The 23,763-nt window shown below is 45.7% G+C and overlaps 1 protein-coding gene and 1 long non-coding RNA gene across 8 annotated transcripts in view; one reads left to right on the plus strand and one right to left on the minus strand.

Annotated features, from left to right (window-relative positions):
- The window catches only part of dnm3a (dynamin 3a), a 53,610-nt gene that overhangs the window by 24,754 nt on the left and 5,093 nt on the right, over positions 1-23,763 (plus strand). For 4 of the 6 annotated variants that reach the window (XM_015356446.2, XM_015356443.2, XM_015356444.2 and 1 more), the window contains 7 exons: positions 340-375; positions 3,790-3,903; positions 16,200-16,309; positions 20,325-20,436; positions 21,806-21,970; positions 22,256-22,494; positions 23,086-23,256. In XM_015356446.2, the coding sequence (XP_015211932.2) occupies positions 340-375; positions 3,790-3,903; positions 16,200-16,309; positions 20,325-20,436; positions 21,806-21,970; positions 22,256-22,494; positions 23,086-23,256 (947 nt within the window). The remainder of the gene's footprint in view (positions 1-339; positions 376-3,789; positions 3,904-16,199; positions 16,310-20,324; positions 20,437-21,805; positions 21,971-22,255; positions 22,495-23,085; positions 23,257-23,763) is intronic. The other 2 variants (XM_015356445.2, XM_015356447.2) reach the window with 1 other exon arrangement.
- Positions 2,730-10,318, minus strand: LOC107078531 (uncharacterized). 2 transcript variants are annotated; one of them, XR_001479477.2, is made up of 3 exons: positions 10,115-10,318; positions 9,665-9,713; positions 2,730-4,689 (listed from the first exon to the last, which is right to left on the minus strand). It is a non-coding gene; the product is annotated as an uncharacterized lncRNA (long non-coding RNA). The 2 variants fall into 2 exon arrangements; XR_011190454.1 differs by lacking the exon at positions 9,665-9,713.

Genomic DNA, 23,763 nt, shown 5'->3' on the forward strand with positions numbered 1-23,763 from the left:
AGTCTTCAGGGGTCTGTTATCAGTGCTGCATGCTGTATTTGGGGCTATCTGGTTGGATTGGCCTTTAGGGTCCCAGCAAACACCCATTCCACAGCACCAGCTTTAAGCAAGTATTGAAAGTGACAGAATCATAACATAATAATACCTTTAAGAAACGAGGTACTTATTGCATCAGCTGCTGTTCCTGTCTAATACAGCATTTAAACAGTCTGCCATAAGCTCTCAGAGCAGGGCTGTGTGCTGTGTTGCCACCATGAAGGTGTGTCCTGGATTTCCTGTCTTCTCCCAGCTGTACCCCAGTTCTTAATGACTGTTTTACTCTCTTCCCCTCTGCTGCAGTTGCAGGGCGCAGGTCCTCCACCTTCCAGTCAAATTGTACGAGCCCAGTTTCTGTAAGCCTTACTGCTGCCTTCCATATAACTTGTCTGTGGGGGCTGGCTGGGATGCTAACACAGAGACCTGCCTAAAACACCTTCTTCTACTGCTGTCACCCTGTCTGGAGCTGTACTCACTCTGACACACCAAGAGACCCTCACTGACACACTAAGAGCTGCCCTCTCTGTGTGCTGATACACACTGCCATCAATTGTCTATCTTAATGGTCCATAGCCACTACTTACATAACATTCCTTGTGCCGAAGAATTCAGCTATACTATAGCTATAAATCCTTGATAGCTGAAGGGCTAGAAACAGTGGTGGATTAGACCTGATGACTCAGTTAAACCTCTGATTGATTTGATATATATTTGAACTAAAGTGGTTTCTGAGATTCACAAGAGTGTATCTTACAGTATATGTTACTTCTGCTTTCCCCTTCTCATTAGAAAATGCAGGGTAGTGCAGTGACATCTAAGAGCTTGTCTGATGTCTGTCAGTATTTGTTCTACGTGAAACACTGATTCATTTGCTTATTTGCATAATATTTATGTAATATTTAGAATTGAGCTGCAGAATCTGAGAATGTGAGACGAGCTAAAAACAAAGGAGCAATCTAAATTATTTTTTGGTGTGTGTAAAATCTGCAGAATGGACTAGGAAATTTACACACTGTGTTGTACTGTAGCTGTGACAGAGATGAGATGCTCAGACACACTTTCAACACCATAACCGGTTTTTACAATTGGTCTCAGAGTACAGCTCCTATTAATTCCAATGTAACCCACTCCTGATGTAGCTGCCTTTTGTATTCACCTCAAGTGGGAGGCATTGATGGCACAAAAATATAACTAATTCACAGCTAAAGGCCTTAAGCGTAGCTCTTTCTGCTTAGGTTACAGACAGGGCTGCAAACTGGGGTTTAAATCAACAGTATCATTCCTTTTAACATTTGTATTTGCATCGTGAGGCGTGTAAATGAGAAGGGCAGTGGCGTGTCTTTGTACAGTACATCACCGGTTTGGCTAAGGACTTGAGGTGAATACAAGTGCCGCTGTGTCTCTTTACTCATGAATTAATTGCAGCGCAGGCGCCCAGCCCTGTGTGGGGGATGCACAGACAGGGAAGGGACGAGAGGACTGGTGTATGTGTGTTGTTCTAGGCTTTTGTAATGCTGGATTTGGAGTGATAGATAAAGTGGAAGGAGTAGTTACTGACAGAGAAGTTGTAAAGACATGTAAGATCAACATGTTTTGTTACAGAGTGTTTAATTGGAGGTGCCTATAGGAGTATCCTGTTTGCTTACAGATGGGTATAGGGCTAGTGTGCTTATGTATAAAGGGCCTACAGGGCCTATGTGTATTTCTATAATTCCCATTTTCCAGCCTAGGTTTCAGGCAGACTGCTGTGTTCAGAGCTCAGGGTCTGGGGATGGGTGTGTTTGCTGTAAATGTGACTCATCCTCATCTCCCATGGCCTTCACTGAGATCCTGAATCAGCGTCTGAGGGTCTGACCAGCACTAACAGTACAATGTGAGTGTGAGACTGATCGTATCTGAAGTATGAGCGAGAGAGAGCCAGGCTGCAGTGGTGTGTGAGCGAGCTCTGCGTGACAGCTGGCACCGCAGAGAGGATCAGCTCTGCACTGACACCATCTCTGTGTCCTGTACTCAGCCCTCCCTCTCTTAACTCCTTTCTGCTCTCCTTTCCTCTCACAGCCTTCACGTCGGCTACTCGTCCTCTGTTCTTCCTCCGTCTGTTTCTCCTATCTTGCTTGCCTTTCTGCGTCTCTCTGCCCTCGCCTGCTCTCACGGTGCCTTTCCTCTCCTGGTTTCTTAAGCAACTTTTTCCACTGCCCCGTTCTCCGTCCTCTCCCACCCCCTCTCATTTCTTCTCACAAATTTATCTCAAATCCCCTTCACTACCTCCTTGTGCTTCCTTCTCCCCCACTCTGTTCACACCAGCGGGCCTCCTCGCAGTACGAAGTTATCCAAACGTGTCAGTGTGTTTGTGGAAGTGGGTGTTGTCTGTGTGTGGAGTGCACAATCTGCACTTGAATGCACACATTGTGGCTATATCAGTGCACTGTAACATTATACCTACTTGGACGTGCAGTTCTAGGAGGATGTGCAAGTATAGACTCCTGCATTTCAGTTATATATACAGTATGCCTTAGATCTAGTTTCATAGATTTTATAAATATGCAGTTGTTTACCTTTGTATTTTGAGGAAAAATAAATCATGCACAGCATTAGTAGTTTTCGTGACAGGAGATGATCATTCACCTCTCGGCTGAAACCTTTCACCAGTGCACTGTATGAGCCAAAATAAATTGGTGGGTATACTGTAGATCTTCACCGTGCACAATCTTTAATCTAACCCATCTCTTCATCTCAGCTGACAGATGCCAAATTCAACAGAAGACTATTCACCTTTCCTCAGTCTCCACAGGACGTTATGTCCTGTATTATATTAAAAAGACTTTTGTGGTTATCTTGAAACATACCATAACCTAAACATTAGGCTCCCCAAATGCTTCAGTATTCAGTGTGATGTTTGCAGCAATTTTGCATTTCACAGCAAAGGTTTATTCAATTAATAAAAATGCAGATCCATATGTCACAACAGTCACCCCCAGTAGTGCTCAATAGTCTCCTTTGTCTGCAGCATTAGAATTCATCAGCATGCAGTAAGATTAATTAATCTGTATTGGAGGGAGTTATTAAGGTGTTTCTTCAAATGTGATTTACTATAAATAATGGAGAATATTTATTATGAGCTAAATTGTAAAGTTGTGTGTCAAAAGTAGTTGACATTAATATGTCTCAAACATAAAAAAATATTTTTTATCTGTAATATTTCATTACATTGTTATTGAACACAGGTAGAGCCCTGAATGCCAATATAAAGCAATTTGATTTTTTTAGTGCATTTATGGCCTAGGGTAAATGAAGAGTATTGATGGCTTTGAAGTCAGTAGAGATATTGCATGCAAATGCTGATACAGAATCGGCATGTGGGCCATTTCATTCATGTGTGCTGAGGCTGGAGATGGAGGTGCAGGCGAACACATCTCTGAGTGAATTTGGTTTTCTGTGCTTTCACTTAGAGTTTTAACAACAGCATCTAATATTCACACAGCCCCTGTTCATCACTGCCCAGGACCCCCACTGCCATAGAGTAACACTGACACCGAATCAGCTCTCTCACTAAGAAGCAGGTCTAACTGTGTTCTCAATAGTATGCCCCTCTCGTTAACCCCTCTTTCCACTCATGTGAGGTTGTTGTGGCATGTGCTCTGACCTCTTCACCTGGCTGTGACCCCAGTTTGGGTGAAGGAGTGGTGCCGAGCTGAGAGGGGCAGGGCACCTCTTTCTTCTTCGAGTCTAACTGCTGACCTCTCACCCCCGCAGGTCATCCGCAAGGGCTGGCTGACCATCAATAACATCAGTATCATCAAGGGAGGGGCCAAGGAGTACTGGTTCGTGCTGACAGCAGAGAGCCTGTCCTGGTTCAAGGACGACGAGGTCAGAATCGCTGTTTGCTACTACTCTTCACTCTGTCTAGAACTGTATCTTCCTGTCATCACTCTTTTCTTCATGTGTTCTGTCTCTCCTTCACTCTCTTTACCATCCTCACTTGCTTTCTCTGAGGCTTCAGAGATATTTAGTCTCTCCAGCCCTTGTGTGACCCAGGCTGGTGACCTCATGAGAGTGAAAATGATGTACAAGGTGCATAATGGATTTTTACTGCATATGAGACTTACTATTACTCTTCTTATTACAGAATGGCATGAAACGTTATACAGTACTCTTTAGAAGATTTAGCTTTGTTCTGATTGTGAGAATGAGTGGTATTCCTCTTAATCCTGGAAAGATGGCTATGCGCATGTACTCAAGTAAACTGCAAATGAGTTGGAATTTTAACTCCAAACTCTATGGTTAGATAAGAGGGTTGTAAGAAAAATACTAGGGAGTGGTCTTTGAACTGAGCATTATTAGGGAAGGGGGGGCGTAGTGGGCTGCATGCTCTGTGTGGTGACATTGAGGGACCACCTTGCACTAAGCTACAGCTTGAAAGCATTACAATTGTTGTCAATAAAGGAATGAACATCTGAGCTGTCCTTGATAGAGAGAATGGCAGGTCATTAGCTGGAGTGAGATAGAAGTGGATTTCCATGGATGGCGTCCCCTCTTAATGAGCAAGGGGCAGTCTTTCCAAAGAGGTGGTGATGGGTTCTGGCCGTCTTTTCCATGGCACCCCAATTGAGGTCTGTCATCTGGGGATTGTGTATCTTTCCTCTGCTTTTAACACTGCAGAGTGTAAAATAAACAACAAGAAAACATATTGACAAAAAATATACCTTTGCACCATTTTATATGAGCATCTGAGCACTGTTCACCAGCCAAGGGGGAGATCAGGCGTCATAGCCTGACCGAGCACATTCCTTTGACTCGCATTGTCCCGTGACTTCCCAGTAGGGGGAGCTCTTTAATGGATCGCAAGCCATATCCATTCTGTTCTGCTGTCCATTCGTCTGCGTGCATGTCTGTCTGTCCGGTGGGCTGCCGTCTGTCTGCCTGTCTGTGCCTGCTGTACAGGTGCAGGAAGTTCTGCACAGCAAGTGTAGACAGGCAGACACACGACAACTCCCTCAGCCAATGGCAGGGCGGGCTCCTGGATGACATCGCAGGGTGGGCGGGAGAAGACAGTGGGTGAGAGGCAGGTGCCACATGTGCACCTAAACAGACACGCACTCTTAACCCCCTGAAGTACACACATTGAACATCTCACATGTCTATCTATTCTGTTACCTACTGTACACTGTCTTAACTACGCAGTCAAGTGTAGGCATTCTCACATGAAAGACAACTACAAGAAATATTGGAAATGTAACCATAACTGTCATGTAAGAGAAAAGGTTAACTGTACAGAGCAAAAAAATATCTGGACCTGTCAGAGATCCTGTTTGTCCTGCATGGCCTGTGGAGAGTCCTCTGGCAACTCTCCTTAACATCCGGTGTCTTTCCTTCACTTTCCCCTGCTGTTTTTGCATCTCCTCCCTCTACTCTCTGTGTAAAGCTGCCGTGTTGGTTGTGCAGTGTCTGTTGCTCCTTAGGTCTGCAGCCTCCCTCGCTGTCCCACTGTGACAGTCTGGGCAGTGGGGCCTGGTGATAGGGCTGAGGAGCCAGTGTTTTTAACTTTGGTGCCACTAGATAGAGGTCAGTTTTATCCCATGAATGATCTGCCTAGCCCTGGAGGGGATACAGTGACTTCTAAGGTTATTTCTAACCCATCTTTAAATGTTTAATTGAGGCAATTATTTAATTGATCTGTATTTCTCATGGCGCATATAAACAAATGGAAATTAGTGACATCTAGGCAGTTTTGGTGTGTTCATAGACCTTAATAGACCTGTTTAAGGTCTTTTTAAGACTACCTTAAGAAATCTTAAGGTAAGTTCAAAATTTGTATGTCTTTTCATAGGTTTTACCTGCTTCAAATGTATTATTCATATTTACATTCCTTATTAACCTGTTTTATGACCATGACAAACTGTGATATAGCTTCTTAAATATGATGTAGACACAACAGTTTTACAAGCGATTGTAATGACTTCCCTTGCTGATATTTTGCTAAGGGTTCATCTGCTTGCCAAACCTGTAACATGGAACGTAATCTGGAGAAAGCTATACTAGACAATACTGCCCGACCCATAACGTTCTACCCAAATTTCTGCACTAATAAAATGACGGAGTTTTTCATGTTAATGTGATTACTGACCTATAGATTTCTGTAGCCTGTTTTACACATACTGTAACGTGCTGTTTTGATTAACAAGTTACCACTAAAAGATTCAGTGAAAACATGCTCTCCTTTTTCAGCATCAGCATTTCCAATCTCTGTTACATTTCACCGATAACTTTTAAGAATGTTAGAAACGTACAAAAGTCTGGTAATTCAGCAGGGTGGTGTCTGGCCTGTATTTAAGGCGATGACAGACTGAGGGTCACATGTGCAGGAGGCGGTGAGTCAAGCACTTGACAAAACAGAAAATTATTTTTACTCATCATGAAATCTGTAAAAGGGCTTGAGGCCCATTTTTTTTTTTGTCTTGGACTTAAGTCAGCTTGTGCACACACAACCAGGTTTCCAATGTGTTAAAAGACTCCTAGAGACCCTGCAGAAACCTTTAGGACTGGATATATCACCTCTGGTGTACAGCTCTGGTGCCAGACAACCTGGGCTACAGAAGATGAGCTGTTTGGTGCCAAAGCGGCCTACACAGAGTCTCTTTCCTGTTCGCCCTCTGTACAGCACCCCGTTGCTCTATGAGAGCTGTCCCTGCTTCCACTTAAAAGATTATAGCTCCATTCCCTCCCTGTTACTCTCTTTCGTTCTGGAAGCCCATATTTCTCTCTGTCAGGGATTTCACACTCGGCTCTAGATCCTGGAAGCCTTCGTTCTCAAGCCAAGGGGCTTCCTCTTCTTGTGGGGACTGTGTCCTAAATTCATTTCCCCCCTCCTCCACCCCCTCACCCTGCGAGTGTCTCGTATATCAACCCCTCAACCCCCCTTTCCTCTCCACCGGGAGTTCAGGCATTTGGATCATTTCACTCTGACACAGCTGGAACAGCACCAAGCAAAACCACACACACTCCACACTCTTCGCTCAAAAGCACTTTTTCTTTCACTGGCGCTCTTGGCAGCAGCCTGTTGCTGCCTCCACAATCAACAGGCTCACTGGAAAAGGTGGTCAGAGTCACAGGTTTGTCCACACAGGCCCAAGAAGACCTGAGCACATGCAAGAGCGCACACATGTCACGCACGGGAGCAGATCATGTTCTTGCACATGTCAAGAAACACTTCATCACACATTTATACCTATATGCACGTATATGCATATGCCTATTTGCACATACCCCAGCACAGAATATGAAAAAAATAACCAGCGGACAGAAAAATACAACCATGTCTGCTGACAGACATTCCAGGATATAACTCTCTATACGTTCTCATTAGAGCTCTGTGCAGGAGGCTGACTGATGAGCTCCTGCAGTGACCCTCGCTGCGCTGCTCCCTATCATTAACCCAGTTTTTTTTATTCCTGCAGAGCATGTCTCGCACACTCCACACTGTAATCCCCGCCCAGTGCGGCAGGCCCCATGGCTCCCTGCAGCGCCTGTGCTGTAGATCCAGACTGGCTGTCTGTGCTGTCTGGCCTGCAGTCTGTCTCATTTTGTGTCCCTGTACAGTAGGTGTTGCAGTATGTTTACACATGACATTAATTGTACCCGTTCTAACATCCTCTGACTCGCCCTCTCTCTTATCACTTTTGGTATGGTAAGTTAAATTACAATAAATTGCTACAGCTTTTGCAGGGTTCTCAGTTCCCTGGCTCTGACATAGCCCCGACCTCACATTTATCATGCAGTCAGTTAACCTTATTCTGATGAGCTGTTTCTTTATCCCTTCAGTTCCTCCTAAAAGTGACTACCACAGACACTAATCCTCCTAGCACTACCCCCTTTTTTTCTGGAAATGTTGCAAATGTCCGTAGAACTGTAACAATATGTTATATCACATGACTCACTAGTACTCCGGCCAAATCTCAGACGTGCCTCAGTGGCAATCAGTATGGATTCCCTCTCTCTCCCTCCCTTTTTGTCTGTTATTGTCCCTCACCCTCCTCTCTTTTCATTTCTTCTCCCCTTTTCTCTCTCTCTCCTTGTCTTTCTTTTCCTCCTTCATCGCCCTTATTTTTTCTCTCCAGGCTTTTGGCAGTCTTGCTGGGACTGTACATTCCTGGCTGGAAAACTGTGTTTGTGTCCAGCTACCAGCTTCCAAGTGTCTGAAACTGTGTAGAGAAATCCCTCATCGCACGGCTGTTTCCACACTTATACTCCCCCCAGCCTGCTTTCACCTAGCTAGGCCTCCCTCTCCCTCCTCACATACAGTGCAGCCATGATACACACTCTGTACTCCCAAACTACACACACACAGGCACAGCATTCAGCTGCCTCCACCCAATTCAACAATACAGCAGGACAGTCACAATGCATAGGCAGAATAAACGAACACCCTGTCATAGACAGATACAAGCACGCACAGGGGCACAGCTACAAATATTCCTCATATATATTGTAATACAAAAGACACACCTGTTACTCGGGCATACAGAATAGTTATATTCCCCAAACAGATGAAAACTGTTCAAAAAGATAAATGTTCCCTCAGCCTGCATATGCACGTTTGCCTAGATGCTCAATTCAGCACTCACAGTGAAACAGTACACATAATTGAACACAACTGCTTAGGTGCAGTCTGACACAATACTCACTCACTACACTCCCAGTCTCTCCCTGCAGAGGACACAACATTTGCATACTGAAAGATAACACAGCCAAAGGCCAGGGAACAGAGAAGTTTGTGAAGACAGCCTTATCACACTGGCCACTTTTAAACCAGAACTGTCAAGACAACATCTGCTCATGCTATCTGCTGTATCCTGCACAGATCTCTGAAGACTGCAAAGAATCCTGTGCTGTCAAACACTACAATATAGCACAAAGGCTGGTGAGACACTCTCTACAGTGCTTTGACACAGCTTGTTTCCACACTGCCAGTTTCACAAAGCATCCTAGGCTCAGTGTACCCTATGATCCCTCTTGAGCTGGCTGCTTTCTCAGTCCAGCTAGGCCTCCGTCATTATAAACATCACCCGCACATCTTAGACGCCAAAGAAATTTCAACTCTGTTGTGTGTTGTTGCACACAGCAGTACACCTCAACCCAGTCTCGGAAAGCACATTATGAGGTCAGTGGGTCAAGGGTCATGAGTTTAACATATTTATTTGCTTTTCATAATGTAAAAAGGAACCGATTCATGTTTGTTAAATTCTTCATGGCAAAATGTGGTTTGTGTATTACTATATACAAACAAGCATTTTAGTTTGATGGTAATGCCAATAGCTCCATTATACTTGATTAGCTTGATTACACAGTCCCCCATCCTGCTGGTTATATCTCAGGCTTCGAAACAAAATCTTCTGCTGGTACCACAAAGTAACTGGCTAAGTGTGGATTTGACTTTAGATTCGCTTGGCTGCCCAGCACACAGAGCTGTTTGTATTATGGCAGACTGCAGGGTAACTTCCTTGCACAGTGTGATTACGGTAAGCGATTCCGACTAGCCCCTCCGTCAGGCAACACGCTGTAACAAAATTCATCTACATTTACTTTGCCTTCCTCACTGGCTCAGTTTCAGCACAATACAGTTACCCCTTACCCAGCGCGCGAGGGACTGCAGCTGCCCCATCTTCTCACAGCAAACAGACCTGCAAATACAGAGAGAGGGGGCGAGAAAGGGAGAGGCAGAGAGGGGGGGTGACAAACAGAACAAAGCCGAGTCAGACGGAGGTCCCGTGCATCCTGGACCAGAATGCACGGCGTTGTGTGTCTCTGTGTTTGTGAGTCCATACGTCCTTGGAGCTCTTCCTTGCACAGTCTAACCAATGTGCAGACTACTGTACACCAGTATCATCCTGAACAGGTAGTCTGAACACTGGGACGACGGAGCAGGACCCTCCTCTTCCTCCTCCTTCTCTTTCGCCCTGTGTCGCTCTCTCCTCTCCAGTCCTGAAGACTGGATGGGGAAAGCCCAAGGGAATCGCATTATCCCCAGGGAATGCGAAAACAGGCAGTCACTGCAGCGGTGTCCTGGAACATCAAACCTCACCTCCCCTGCCCCTGCCCCCCTTGCAGTAGTGTGCCCCCCGTCATCCTGCCGCCCCGTCCTGGTGGCGGTTCGTCCCCGGCTCTGTCCTGCCCTGTCTGCATGGAGGGGAGCTGTGTCTCGGTCTCTCGCGCTCTCTCTCTCTCAGGGCTGCGGCCGGTGGGCCAGTGTGCGATATCCAGTCTTGACGTGGCACATTTGCCGAGACGACTGGGGAATCTGGCAGTGGATTTAGGGAAGGGATATTAAAAAAACGAAAGTGGAGAGAGAGTGAAGGAGAGAGAGAGAGGGAGGGAGGGACTGACTGGCCTTATATGGATTCATGTGACCCTTGGGGAAAGACTTGGAGCGGTCTGGAGTTTCTCTCTCTTTCTGTCTTTCTGTCTCACTCTCTCCATCCATATCTCTGTCCTGTTTCTCTCTTTATGTGTATATTTGTGTCCTCTGCTTCTGTGTCTACCTTTATCCTCTCTTCCACTCTTTCTCTCACCGACACAAACTTTTCCCCCTCTCTTTCCCTATTTCTCTACAAATATCTCCCTCTCCTTCTCTCTCTCTGGGCTGTAAAGCGGTACCAGATGTTGCAGTGTAACGCCAGGCAGTCATTTCATCTTTTTTTTTTCTAAAACTCAGGCAGGAAGTGGGCCCCTCTGGAATGGAAAAAAAAATAAGAAAAATTTTGAAGTGTAGAGAGAGAGAGAAAAGAACTCAGGGTTGTGGATATTGGTGGAGCAGTTCTGTGTCCAGTATCTAGTGATGGATAAAGGGACAGAGGTAACTGGGGCAGTTAGGATATTGCCCAGTGCCCAGTGTGGGACAGTGTGTGTGCTGGATGTCCGTGCACTTTGATTAACCTCCGCCCTCCAGTTCTGATACAACCTTTCCGTTATCTCTCTCGCCCTGTAAGCGTTGTGTCTTTTTCACCCTTTCCCTGGCTTTCACTCTTCGTCTCTCATCCTGTCCATTCGTATCTTTTGTCAATGTCTCTGTTGCAGTTCCTCCTCGTCTAAACTCCTCAACCCCCCTTCTCTCCAGCCCTTGATTCTCGCTGAAATTTTAGCCGTTTCCTGAGACCCAAGCCCCTATGAAAGGAAAGGGGGAGTTGGGTGGAGGAGAGGGGGATGGGGGGTAGGACAGGGATTTTTTTGGAGAAATGCTGTGTTTCAGAGCCTCAGCCTGAGTAATGACTTCCACATGTGGGCCTTTTTGCTTCCTCTATTATTCTCTCTCTCTCTTTCTCCCTAAATGCACTCACTTTCCCTGCTTGATCTCTCCTCTTCCCTGGTTTCTCTATCGTTTTGTCTGTTCACATTAACACTCTCATTCCATGTGCTGTTGTCTTTAAATTAAACATGTACCTACAAGGATGTATTTTGGTTTCACATGGCCTGCTAAACTACCACTTCTGTGGCCTTTCTGCACCAATGCCCACCTCTTTCTCTTCCTGCACGTGTTGGAGCGTCTGGTCACTTGTGCTGGTCACCAGGTTACAGGACGTAAGCACGAGAACTACAACATTGACCGAAGCCACTGAAGAGTCCTTCTATCATAGCAATGCACTATACTAGTCTAGCATGAGACAGTCAGCCTATGTTACAGCCAATGCCATTCCTGGTCTTAAAAGCCAGCAGGTTTTATCGGTCTTTCTATGTCAGTACCATCTCAAGACTCGGTTAAGAGCAACTGCAATCTGTACATTGAGCTTGTATTAAGGTAATTGTAAGATCGTTTGAAAACAAAACTTTAAAACCCTGTAACCACTGAGGGTCATAGTGGGCTACCACTCACTTAAATGCACAAATTCTTTCTAAATCGAGAAATGTCACATCATTTGTTCCGAGACTGCCAGTGCCAACCCCTCCGGGACTTCATTTTTTTTGTTGTTTTCCGTGTCTTGGACTTGAAATTAGCTCACCTCTATCTCCAGTAGGTGGTGCACCATTAATTCCCATAACTTTAAGGTGAAGAAAGAGTCTCTCGTGCCAAACCTTGTCACAGTAGTTCTGAAATATCCAGATACAGGCCGTCATGATCCCTGCAAGTGTCCGCACTCTCTGTGCAAACCTTCAAAAAGTGTAAAACTCCGCCTTAATAAGGGAGTAATGGAGAGCAAGGCAGTAGTGTGGAATGGTGGGCAGGGCTCTGGAAGTACAACTAGAGGGTTATGGGTCAAATCCCAGGTGAGCCTTTGCCTTTGTTACCTTGACCAAAGTCCTTGACCTCAGATTGCCCCAGTGACACGCCCAGCTGCAGAAGTGGGTAAAAAATGTCGTCACTTTGGATAGAAGCATCAGCCAAGTGAATAGGATGAATGTTGATTGAAAACAGAAAGTTGATTTCCCCCAGTAATTGTATTATTGTACAAATATGATTTGAGTTTCTCCCTAATGACGGATTATTTTAGATAATTACGATGACTGGCCTGTTAGTACCTAGTTCATACAGTACATTCCCCTTCTTGTGTGGCTAGAATTATATTGTACATTTTCAGATAAACTTGAAGTTGTCCAGTTTTAAATGACTGACGAAACAATTTTTGGTAATGGTGGATAAATTACCTCAATTATCTCTCATAAGGAACCCTAGGGAATATATAGAATTGGCAGATTTTTTTTATTTTGAGTCAATTTATGCCAGAAGACAACTCACTTATTTACTTATTTTTTTAAATAAGTAGCCGCTGAATTTTATGGTTCTTTTTCGATTCATGCAATGAAATGGGTGGAAGACTTGAGTCTTTCTACCGTCAAACAACGCACTTTTTATTCCAGTGAGCAATGCCTCCTTGAAACATGTGCTTTCACACACGTTGATCGTGATATATTGCAACCTTGGTCGCGGCCATGCTGGGGTCAGCTGTGTGGCAGAGCGGATTAGTGACGGCCGCTCTCCTGGCCCCTGCGGGACAGGCAGGCCGGCGTGTGCTGGGAGGTGGAACGAGACCGTCGTGAACGGGCGGGACCGGGCAGCCTAGAAACACAGCAGCACCAACCACCACACAAGCAACTTTCAGCATATAAAATGACACCATAATTAGCACTATTCTAATAATAATAATAATAATAATAATAATAATAATAATAATAATAATAATAATAATAATTGCTTACACTTATATAGTGCTTTTCTGGACACTCCACTCAAAGCACTTTACAGGTAATGGGGACTCCCCTCCACCACCATGTGCAGCCCCACCTGGATGATGTGACAGCAGCCATAGTGCACCAGAACGCTCACCACACACCAGCTATCAGTGGGGAGGAGAGCAGAGTAATGTAGCCAATTCATAGAGGGGGATTATTAGGAGGCCAATGGGGAAATTTGGCCAGGACACCGGGGTTACACCCCTACTCTTTTCGAGAAACGCCCTGGGATTTTTAATGGCCAGAGAGTCAGGACCTCGGTTTTACGTCTCATCCGAAGGACGGCGCCTGTTTACAGTAATGTAATGGAACAACATTATCAATAAGATCATTTTGCCGAAGCAGTTGTTAAAATATCATACGTGTGTATTTAGCCTGCTTTGGGTACATCCACATGCACATAATTCATAGCCACTTCTTATCTTATACATTTTGTGGGGGTTTGAGGCAGGCTGGACTTGATAGACACAGGGTTCAAGGCAGGACTGCACCCGAAGGTGCCAGGCTATCACAGGACACAGACACACGGACAGCTGAGAGATGCCAGTTCATCAAGCTAGCATGCCTGTGGAAGGCTGAAGGAAACCAGAGGACCTGCAATATGGGGGCAGCCCAGCCCCACAATCCAGCCCGGCACCCCCACAAGCTGTGAGCCAGCAGCACCACCCACCATGGGTACAACAAAGCTACAAACGCAAAAATGTAAAGATGAGTTAAAACGCAGACAACACAAAGTAAGAATGCAGCACCGTATCTTTTAAATCATACATTCTAAATGCAGAAGGACAAAACAGATGTTGAATCTTTCTGACTCACACTTATTATTGGCTGTGGAATTTTCTCCTCCCCTTCAGGATCGCTCAAAATGGGCCAGTGAGTTAAGGATGCACTGCAGAACATGTTCTGATGGGCCTCTTTCTTAAAAGCGCTCCCACTGCAACAATAGCAGCTTGTCCCCATGGTGATGAAACCCCGTTAATCAGAAACGTACAGCAGGCTTAGAGGTTTCCTGTATTACCAGGTGGTTGTTGACGAGGTTTCCTGAACTAAGACACTTTTGTTAACACCCTGGCTATCTTTCACTGTGAGAAAGACGTATCCATTTGTTTGCAAGAAATGGCAAGATATTCTGTACTTTCATTAGCTCTGTTCACTTTCAGTCTCCTTCACCACTTGTGTTTTGAAAAATGCGGGACAAGCAACAACACCCAGCTACTCCCCAGTTCTTGTCTTCCCATATCTCTTGTGACAGTACAGGTGTGTGTTGTGAATGATGGGACTGGGAGCAAATTAAACTGCAACACCAGTGCAGGAGTTGGATGATTGACAGTGTTTGAATATGAAAGCATAGTACTGGTGTCAGAACAGCATGCTTTTCACATCTTACTTCAGTGCTTATTTATATGTCATATTTAGCAATAGGAATATGCATAGTATCTTCATTAGCAAAGACATTGATGAAGTAGATATCAAGCATATTTGAAATGTCATTTTTAGATGCCATTTAAATTGTTTTAATTCAACTTGATCTCTGGTCTTTCTTTTCCTCTTGCAACTGAAGAGTGAAGGTTGGTTGGTGCTGGTCTTTATGATAGTATTCTACAACCTAGTACAGTGGTGTCAGTATATCATATAGCACTACACTCTAGCCTTTAATGGGTATATAAATATTGCATCACTGTAGCATTATCTACAGTACAACACTGATGCAAAACTCTTGCCCATAGATTTTGTTGTTACAGTATATCAACAGTCTTATGTGCCATGGAGAGTCTGTTGTGTAGAAGCATACTCTTATGTGACAGTGTTCTATAATGTATCAGTAGCATTTTGTGGGACAGTGTTAGTTTGGTATACATCATTGCTTTGCTGTTCAAAAGTGTCAGTTTAGATCTGGTCGCTGCAAGATGGCTGTCCGAGGAACCATTACACATTCCAGTCTGAGTGAACCAGTCGGCCACAGTGTGCTGGAGAGAGCCGTCTCGCTTTTTTTCCTCTCGGGCTTCCTTTCTCCTTGTTTCTTTCACTGTATCCCCCTCTCCATTACTCTCCTGTCTCTCCCTTTCCAGCCGTTTGATTGCTGCGGTTCGGCTCTCTACTCCTCTCTCTGTCCCCTTATCTCCTCCTCTCCCTCCCTCTGCACCTTCCTGTCTCTCTGGCTGTCTTACGGATTCGCGCAGTTTGTCTTTCTATCCCTCCTACACTGTGACAGAACACAGCTGCCAGAGACACCTGGGTTTTCCCACATTCTGAGAGCTTTAGCATTACATCACACTGGGCAATCTGAACAAAGCAGGAAACCACTTCGACTTGGAGAAAAACATAACATATTATTAAGTACACTGCTGAAGAAACAAAATAGTCTGAAGGGATGTTTAAGCAGAAGAATGTCTTCATTGCCATCTTGTCTCCCTCATTTTTATGTTAACAGTAATTAATCCAGAATTCCTATAAGAGGCCCCCTGGCCCTGCTGTTCTGTAATATCCCTGCATGTATGTTGTACTTTTCATCTCCAAGGATCCTAAAGAGCTTGGCATGCAGCAGCCACAGTGCACAACAAGTGAGAAACGGCTTCACCCATCGTATTATGGAGGAGCTTGAGGGAAATCTAGATGGTTCAAGCCAGGATTGGAAATTGAAATGCTCTCAGAAAGAGCGCCGAGGAATCTTTAATTGCCAAGTAATCAGGACCTTCAGGAAGAGGGAGAGGTTATCCAATTCATTGTTCTTGAATTTCTGTTCACAGTTCAGTTATTGAGCTGCCTCTTCAAGCCTTTTCAAGGAGAATGTGGTTCTGAGGTTTTGTTCTGCAGGTCTCCGCATTAGAACAAGGTTTATTTTTCATTCATTTATCGTTTGCCATCTGCACAAGGCTGGGCGGCTATTGTGTGCTCTCGTTGTGAGTTTCAGTGTCTCCTGATGTTCCCCCCTGTTGTGTTCCCAGGAGAAGGAGAAGAAGTATATGCTGCCGCTGGACAATCTGAAAGTGCGCGATGTGGAGAAGGGCTTCATGTCAAGTAAACACATCTTCGCCCTCTTCAACACAGAGCAGAGGTGAGCCACAGACGACTCATCCTCACTAGGTGTTACATGTGAAATGGCTGGCGAGAATGGAACCATTCGGTTTGTAGAGACGTGTTCTCAGGTGGGAGAGTCAGGCGAAATTTTTTTTTTCCTGGTCACATGTAAAAATGAGCAGAAGCCTCACATTGTCTCCTGTAACAGGAATAGAAGGACGCTGTTACTGTGCCCTTGACTGTTTCCTGGGTTGCCAAAGCCTTCCGTCCTCTTTATTGAAGATGAATTCAACAGCATGTAGGAGAGGAGAGGAAATATGAGTGCGCTAATAGGGCCTCATTAACAGCGCTGTAGGATGTACAATAGCCCACCATGTGTATTCCAGCCTTTGAAGAACTATAACTGAAGGTGGATTTAGCAAAGACGATGCAGGTGTATGTCAAATTATGTCAACATTGTTAATTAAAATGTGATAGAAGCATAATAAAAAGGCAGATTGAGTTAGACAGAAAGCTAACTGTAAAAAAGAATTCCATCTGTAAATCCACAGTGTGCAGAATGTTTCATTCCTTAAAAAATTATTGCTAATACAGTCTGTAAATGTAATCTAGTTTTAGTAATGCACTAGTATGTACATATGACTGCATACACTATGTGCAGAGTAATGTTTATACAGTATATATTTGTGGCTGTGCAACATTAAGCTACTACAAAAATACAGTGCAAAGAAAAAAAGTGATCACATTAACAAATGTCTGTGTGAAACTAAGGAACCAATAATCTAAAACTGTTTGTGGAATAAATGGGTTAATCCAAGAAAAGGGCATTCTGAAGAATTAGCAGTCCAAAGTTGCCCAGACTCATTTATAAACATACAAAAAAAACTGAAAATATGTATCAAAAAGAACAAACAGTGAACAGCACTTAGGAAACCTAAATATCGATGCCACACACTTTTATAAGTTGTCTCTGTTTATTTCAGGATGTACAGTATTTACCAAAGTTACCAAAACAATATCTGCGTGATGTGTCCAAATCTAAAAATATATCTAAAACACGGAGCAAGAGCTGAAGGAGAGTCCACAGGCTTTAAGACCCAGGAAGAACAGTGGGCTTGATGAGATGCTGAAACACACCAGCCCTAAGCTGCAAGAGACCCTGCTCAAACTCTCCACTTTCCTGAGCCTTACCCAGCACCAAATAGCCTCAGGACTGCCCAGCTAAAACACCTACAATTACAATCAGATTACAGCACAACACAAAGACGAGTACACCACCTATTGGGACACCAACACAACACAAACCACAATGTTTTGGGGACAGGACTGTATGGGGGAGGAGATTCAGTGTGTGGAGGTGGCTGCCCAGGGTGTTGCCTCATGCCACAGCCAGTAGGATTGAACATCTCTAATGGGGAGGGAAGGGAAAATGGGGCAGTTGAATTGAATTGAACTTATTGCCCATAAGGAAGTTTGTCTTGCACATCAAGAGCTCGTGTCAAGAGCTTATGAGCTCAGTTGTGTCATCTATTCACTCTGGGAGTGTTCATTTTCTTGTTTTTAATGATGTAATTTGTATTTAGGGTGCTTGTAAGCAGATATTGATTTGACTGTGTTCTTGATCTTGTGTGAGTGTTTTACATTTGTCATCTGTCATTGCTGGCTGTGCTTTGGCAATACCTTTAGTGATATTACCAATAAAGCACTTTGCATTTGAAGTTATAGGCATACACACACACAAATCTCGCTTTTCCATAAAAGCCTGGCTGAGTGAGAGGAGCCCAGCCCAGTTCAGCGACGCATACAGCACTGTGTCCTTCAATAGTACTGTGTCGGCAGATGCCAAGCAGCAGCGGAGGGTTTCGGGGAAGTCTTGGTGATTGCAGGCCTGGCTCTATGGAACATGTGGAGTTTGTTTATAATTTGTACTGTCCAGGACGGCTGAGGGAGGGGACCAAAAAATACCTATTGCAGAATAATTAAGCCCCTAATTAAATCCAGACCCACAGACTCAGAAATAAGGTTTCGCTTGTTAGGAAAGAATTTCTTTGCTAGCCACAAAGAGTGAGAGGGAGAGCATGGCACTGCAGCCAGGATTCTGTCACTCTGAGGCACACAGTGTCCTGCAGCGCCCCCTAGCCTCTATCTGTTGTACTGTTCCGAGTCCGCGGGCCAGGGGGGTCTACTGTGCAGTGTCCCAGGCTGACAGTAATCAAACCCCAGGAAACTCTTAAATTAAAACCAGCTAGGGATTTGCACTGCAGCTATTCCACAGGAATTCCTGGCTTTCACAAAAACGGGCGATGAAATAACAAATTCTGATGAGAAAGAGAGAGGGAACGAAAGGTTTTGTAAATTGGTGGCGGGAGAGGCAGGAGGCAGGGCCATTTGCAGTGAGAGAGGGTAGAGCATGTGGGGTCTGTTCCTCTCACCAGGGCTCTGTGGTCATTTGTTTACTGCTGCCCTTAGACTCTCTCAGCTCAATGGCAGTCACTGTCCTGCGGGATATTCACAGGAGCGCTGCAAAGCCAAACACAACTACACCCTGCCAGAAAGTGTTCCTGCAGCCATTCTGGGTTGCACTTGGCTCACGTTTCTCAACTTCATGGCTTGGAGCATGAAGTAAAATCCACTGCTTGGTGTGTTTACCTTGGGCCTTATTGTTCATCCTACACTTTTAAAGAATCATGATTCAGCCTCAAACATAGAGCTATTTACTCTGACTGGGCAAGGAGATCAAGAACTGGAAGCAGGAGGCACTTCTTTACATGGACAGCTGCCAAGTCATATTATAGTTGTTGCTCCACTGGCATCCTTAAGAAAATATGGGATAGGTCAACTACAAGCTACTGGTTGCTTCCAGCTTCTTAATTTTTAGCATTGCTGTGCACCTAACTAAGTTGCAATAGGTTCTATATTTAAATTGGTAGAATCCTGTGCTGGAGCAATCTAATGAAAACCACGCTGGTTCCCTAGTGTTCCAGAAGTATGGTGTACAGTGCCTTAGGCCTCTTTCAGTACGATGTATTGCAGGGCTTTATTAAAACTCCTAGATTTGTATCATAAGAGAATGTGTCTCATTTTCAGCAGTATTTTGATTCCTAACTTTACATCAGCTAGTTTCCTTGGGGAACTGGTGATTTCTTTTGGTTGTCAAGTAGTCACATTTGAAGCAGGCTGTTAATTAATTGATCAGAGTGCAGTCCAATTTAGCATTTAAGAAGCTAAAACGAACTGGATTCTTGATGTTGGGGAAATTGGAGGGCCAGCTCTCCTAGAGCCTGCTAGGAGAATTTCATAAGCTGAATGTTAACACAACACTGACTGCTGGAGAGAAGGCACATATGACAGCTAAAAAAAAAAAAAAAAGCGCATTGGACTCTCCTCTCTTCACTGGAGTTGGGAGTATTGAGTTTCCAATCAGAGCCAGTCATCCTGAGGAACATTTTCCACAATGGCAGGCTGAGCCCCAGATGGACTGTTTGATCTCCCAGAGCCTGTCTTCCAAAAAACAACAGGATAATTACAGAGAATATTTAACAGATGGCTTGCATTCCTGCTCTCTGCATTGCTGTGGGTTGCAGTCCTCTGCCTCCCCGTCATCCTATCGTGTATACAGTTCCAGAACAGACTGGGAAAGAGAGAGGGGAGTGTGCACTAGTAGCTGAGCTGAGAGACTGGGAGGGAGGCATTGCCGTCTGGTGCCAGAGCTGAGGAATTAAGCAGCTGTCTGACTTGTTGCTTTTTCTTTTGTGCTGGTATATTTTATGCGCGAGCCTGGTTTTGCATGGCAGTGCTCTATGAGCATGGAGTTATTTTTTACATGTGCGATTGTGTGTCTATTGTACGTCTGAGTAGGCATGACAGTTTCTGAGTTGTAGAGGATGCTGATTGTCAGTGAGAGGTGAAGCTAGTTCCTTCTGATCCGTAAGGGACGTTTGCAAACTCGGGGATGAGAAGTGAAATGTAAATGCAAGATTGTTATTGACGTGTGCATGTGAGCGGGTGTGTTTCTCCCAGAGTAACCCGAGCTTCTCCTGTCCCATTGGCAGGAATGTGTACAAGGACTACCGGTACCTGGAGCTGGCCTGCGACTCCCAGGAGGAGGTGGACAGCTGGAAGGCCTCCCTGCTGCGAGCAGGAGTGTACCCCGAGAAATCCTTTGTGAGTGCCTGCCCCCTTCCTGATGGAAAAAGCCCTTCCCTTTCCCTCTCTCACACCCTGCTGGCCAGGGCTGGAGCTCTCTTACTCCCACGGTCTCAGACAGTGAGATTGAAGTTTCAGGAGCAACAGGACTGGAGAATGGATCACCTCTGCTCTTGTGCTTACCTCCTGCTGTACTGGAGCGTTACTCTTAGTGTTACAGTTGTCTTGGCTGCTCTTGCCCCTTCTAGGTGAAAGCATTGCACAGCAGACAGAGTCCCATCGCCTGACACGTCATTTGGTGAAATCTCCGGTAGTGCACATATAGCTCTGTGAATTTCCCTCTCACTCTCCAGGGCAGCATTTCCCAGTCCTGGTACTGGGTGACTGCTGGTTTTTGTTCTAAGTGAGCTCATAGTAACAGTTTTCTGTTTTGAGAAATATGTTTTAATTTTGCTTTCATCTTTTTCAATTTTCAGTGAAATTGGTATCAGCACTGTAACAGATCATCTCATTCAGGTCTATCTGTTTGATAAATTGTCTTTTCTATCTGTATCCGATCGTAAATGTATCAACCATTAAGAGCTTAAAGTTTTAAGATCTGGAAATAAGGGAGCAAGCTGTTAATAAGTGTAGGAAAGAACACAACAAAGTTCACTTTGAAAGACAGTGTATTTTTTAAAGAAGAGAGTGCAGAAAATGCTCAACAGAAGTCTAAGCAATCAAGTAGATCAATTAAAGGCATCAGGTAGCACCAGTGATCACCAGCTCAATTAGAATAGGAAACAGCAGACACAGGGGCCTCCCAAGTCCTGATCCCTGATCCCGAGGGTCAACTCCACTCAGGAAAACTTCTCCGCTCTGAGTCCTCCCTTCCCATCCCTGCTCCCAGCTCTGCGCTCCTTTTCCCATCCCTGCTCCCAGCTCTGCGCTCCTTTTCCCATCCCTGCTGGCTCTGCGCTCCTTTTCCATCCCTGCTCCCAGCTCTGCGCTCCTTTTCCCATCCCTGCTCCCGGCTCTGCTCTCCTTTTCCCATCCCTGCTCCCAGCTTTGCGCTCCTTTTCCCATCAATGCTCCCAGCTCTGCGCTCCTTTTCCCATCCCTGCTCCCAGCTCTGCTCTCCTTTTCCCATCCCTGCTCCCGGCTCTGCTCTCCTTTTCCCATCCCTGCTCCCGGCTCTGCTCTCCTTTCATCCCTGCTCCCAGCTCAGTACCTTCAGTACAGTAATGTTTTAGGATGCTTAATAAAAAAATGTTTTGGGATAATCTTGAAATCTTTTAAATGATTTTTCTTGGATCCTGGGTTCAGTTGGACTGGTCTGTTGGTCAGATAGACCTTTTTTTCTGAAGAGTGGGCTGCTTCTGACGGTCTTCTGTGTCCTCTGTCACAGGTGGACAGTGAAGACTCGGGCCCCTCCGATAATTTCTCCATGGACCCCCAGCTGGAGCGGCAGGTGGAGACAATCCGGAACCTGGTGGACTCCTACATGGCCATCGTCAACAAGTGCATCCGCGACCTCATGCCCAAGACCATCATGCACCTCATGATCAACAATGTAAGGAGCTATCTGAATTGGGCGGAGCTTGGTTCTTCACCACCATGTCTGTCATCTCAGCAGTCCTGATCAAGCTCAGGGCCACCCTGTGACACAGGCATGACACTACCCTGCTCTCTCTTTGGCACCTCTTTCCGTCTTGCTCTCTATCATCCTTTTCTTCCTCCTCCGAGTCCCTGGGTCAAACGCTTTTCTGGTAGCTGCGGGCGCGTGCTCTCCCTCTCTCCCTCTCATTCTCTGTGTTGTCTCCCCAGTCTCTCTCAGCCTTTCCCCATCTCCTCCCAGGTGAAGGAGTTCATCAACGCCGAGCTGCTGGCCCAGCTGTACTCGACCGGGGACCAGAGCGCGCTCATGGATGAGTCGCAGGAGCAGGCGCAGCGGCGGGATGAGGTCCTGCGCACTCATCACGCCCTGAAGGAGGCGCTGGCCATCATCGGCGACATTTCCACCACCACCATTACCACCCCCCTGCCCCCGCCGGTCGACAGCTCCTGGCTGCAAGCGGGGCAGGGGGGCTCCCGCAGGTACCACCCGCAGGGGGACGAGGGGGGGAGTTGAGAGGAGGAAGAGGGGTGGGCTGTTAGAATGAGGGGAGGAGTGCGGGGGCAATTAGAGATGAGGACAGGAGTGTCGGGGGCAATTAGGGGTAAAAAGAGGGGTGTAGGTGCATTAAGAGAAGAGGGATATGGAGGGCAGTTAGTGGATTTCAGGGAATCTATAATTCAGTGTCCAGCAACCTACTCTATAACTATTACATCTGATTTGCGTTCTAGGAACAAGTAAAGGTTTATTCCATGCCGAAAAGAGAAGAAAAGAAACGCAAAATGTTTCGGCTGTGAAGCCTTCTTCACAGGGTTCTACCGAAGGCTCACTCAAGAAGGCTCCACAGCCGAAACGCGTTTCCTTTCTTCTCTTTTCAGCCTGGATTAAACCTTTACTTGTTCCTTTGCTGTCTACGCATGCCGACGCAGCTCCCTACTTGAACTAATTTGCTTTCTGCCTGTTGAGCTTTCTTGGGCACTATCCTCTGTCCAAGCAGTTATTTCCATGGGGATTGTGGGATGGGCCCCCAGGCGCTGGGGCAGGAGACTTTCATCTCTCTCTGTGTCTCGTAGGTCACCCCCTCCAAGCCCCACGGCCCCTCGGCGAATGCAGCTGGGCTCCAGGGCCCCCGCTCCCCCTGTGCCCTCGCGCCCTGGCCCACTTCCCCCCTTCAACAACAGTGCCGACGCCCTGCCCCCCCAGGTGCCCAGTCGGCCCAACCGTGCCCCACCCAGCATTCCCAGGTGAGCATTCAGCCAGACATCCTGCTGTTCTTTCTGTCAGTGTCAGGCAGGTGGGAAATGAAAAAACTCTTGCTGTCACACCACTGGTTTAATGCAAAGCTGTACGTTTCCCTGTGCAGAAAAATAAGGTAACCTACAGTTGATGGTAAAAATGATGTCCAAAATACTTTTGTCACATTACAAAATTTACTTGTGTGTATTAGTACCGCAGGCTTGTGTGCCATGAATACACACCCACTACAGCGTATTAATGCACTCTGTAGTGATGCACACACGCACTCCCAGTGTATTAACATTCCTGTGGTAAGAGCCTCAGTGACAGCAGTGGTTATTGGAGATGGGTGGTATGAGTTTACCCATGTGTTTCTCATACTATACTCCCTCAGTCTAGACAACTCTCTCTCTCTCCCTCTCTCTTTTCTCTCTCTATCACATTATTCTCCATCCTTTCCCCCTCTCTGTCTCTCTGGTCCCACACCTACAACTCACACCGTGGATGGAAAATGA

The sequence above is a fragment of the Lepisosteus oculatus genome, chromosome 9, assembly GCF_040954835.1.
Source record: "Lepisosteus oculatus isolate fLepOcu1 chromosome 9, fLepOcu1.hap2, whole genome shotgun sequence".
Classification (NCBI taxonomy): Eukaryota; Metazoa; Chordata; class Actinopteri; order Semionotiformes; family Lepisosteidae; genus Lepisosteus; species Lepisosteus oculatus.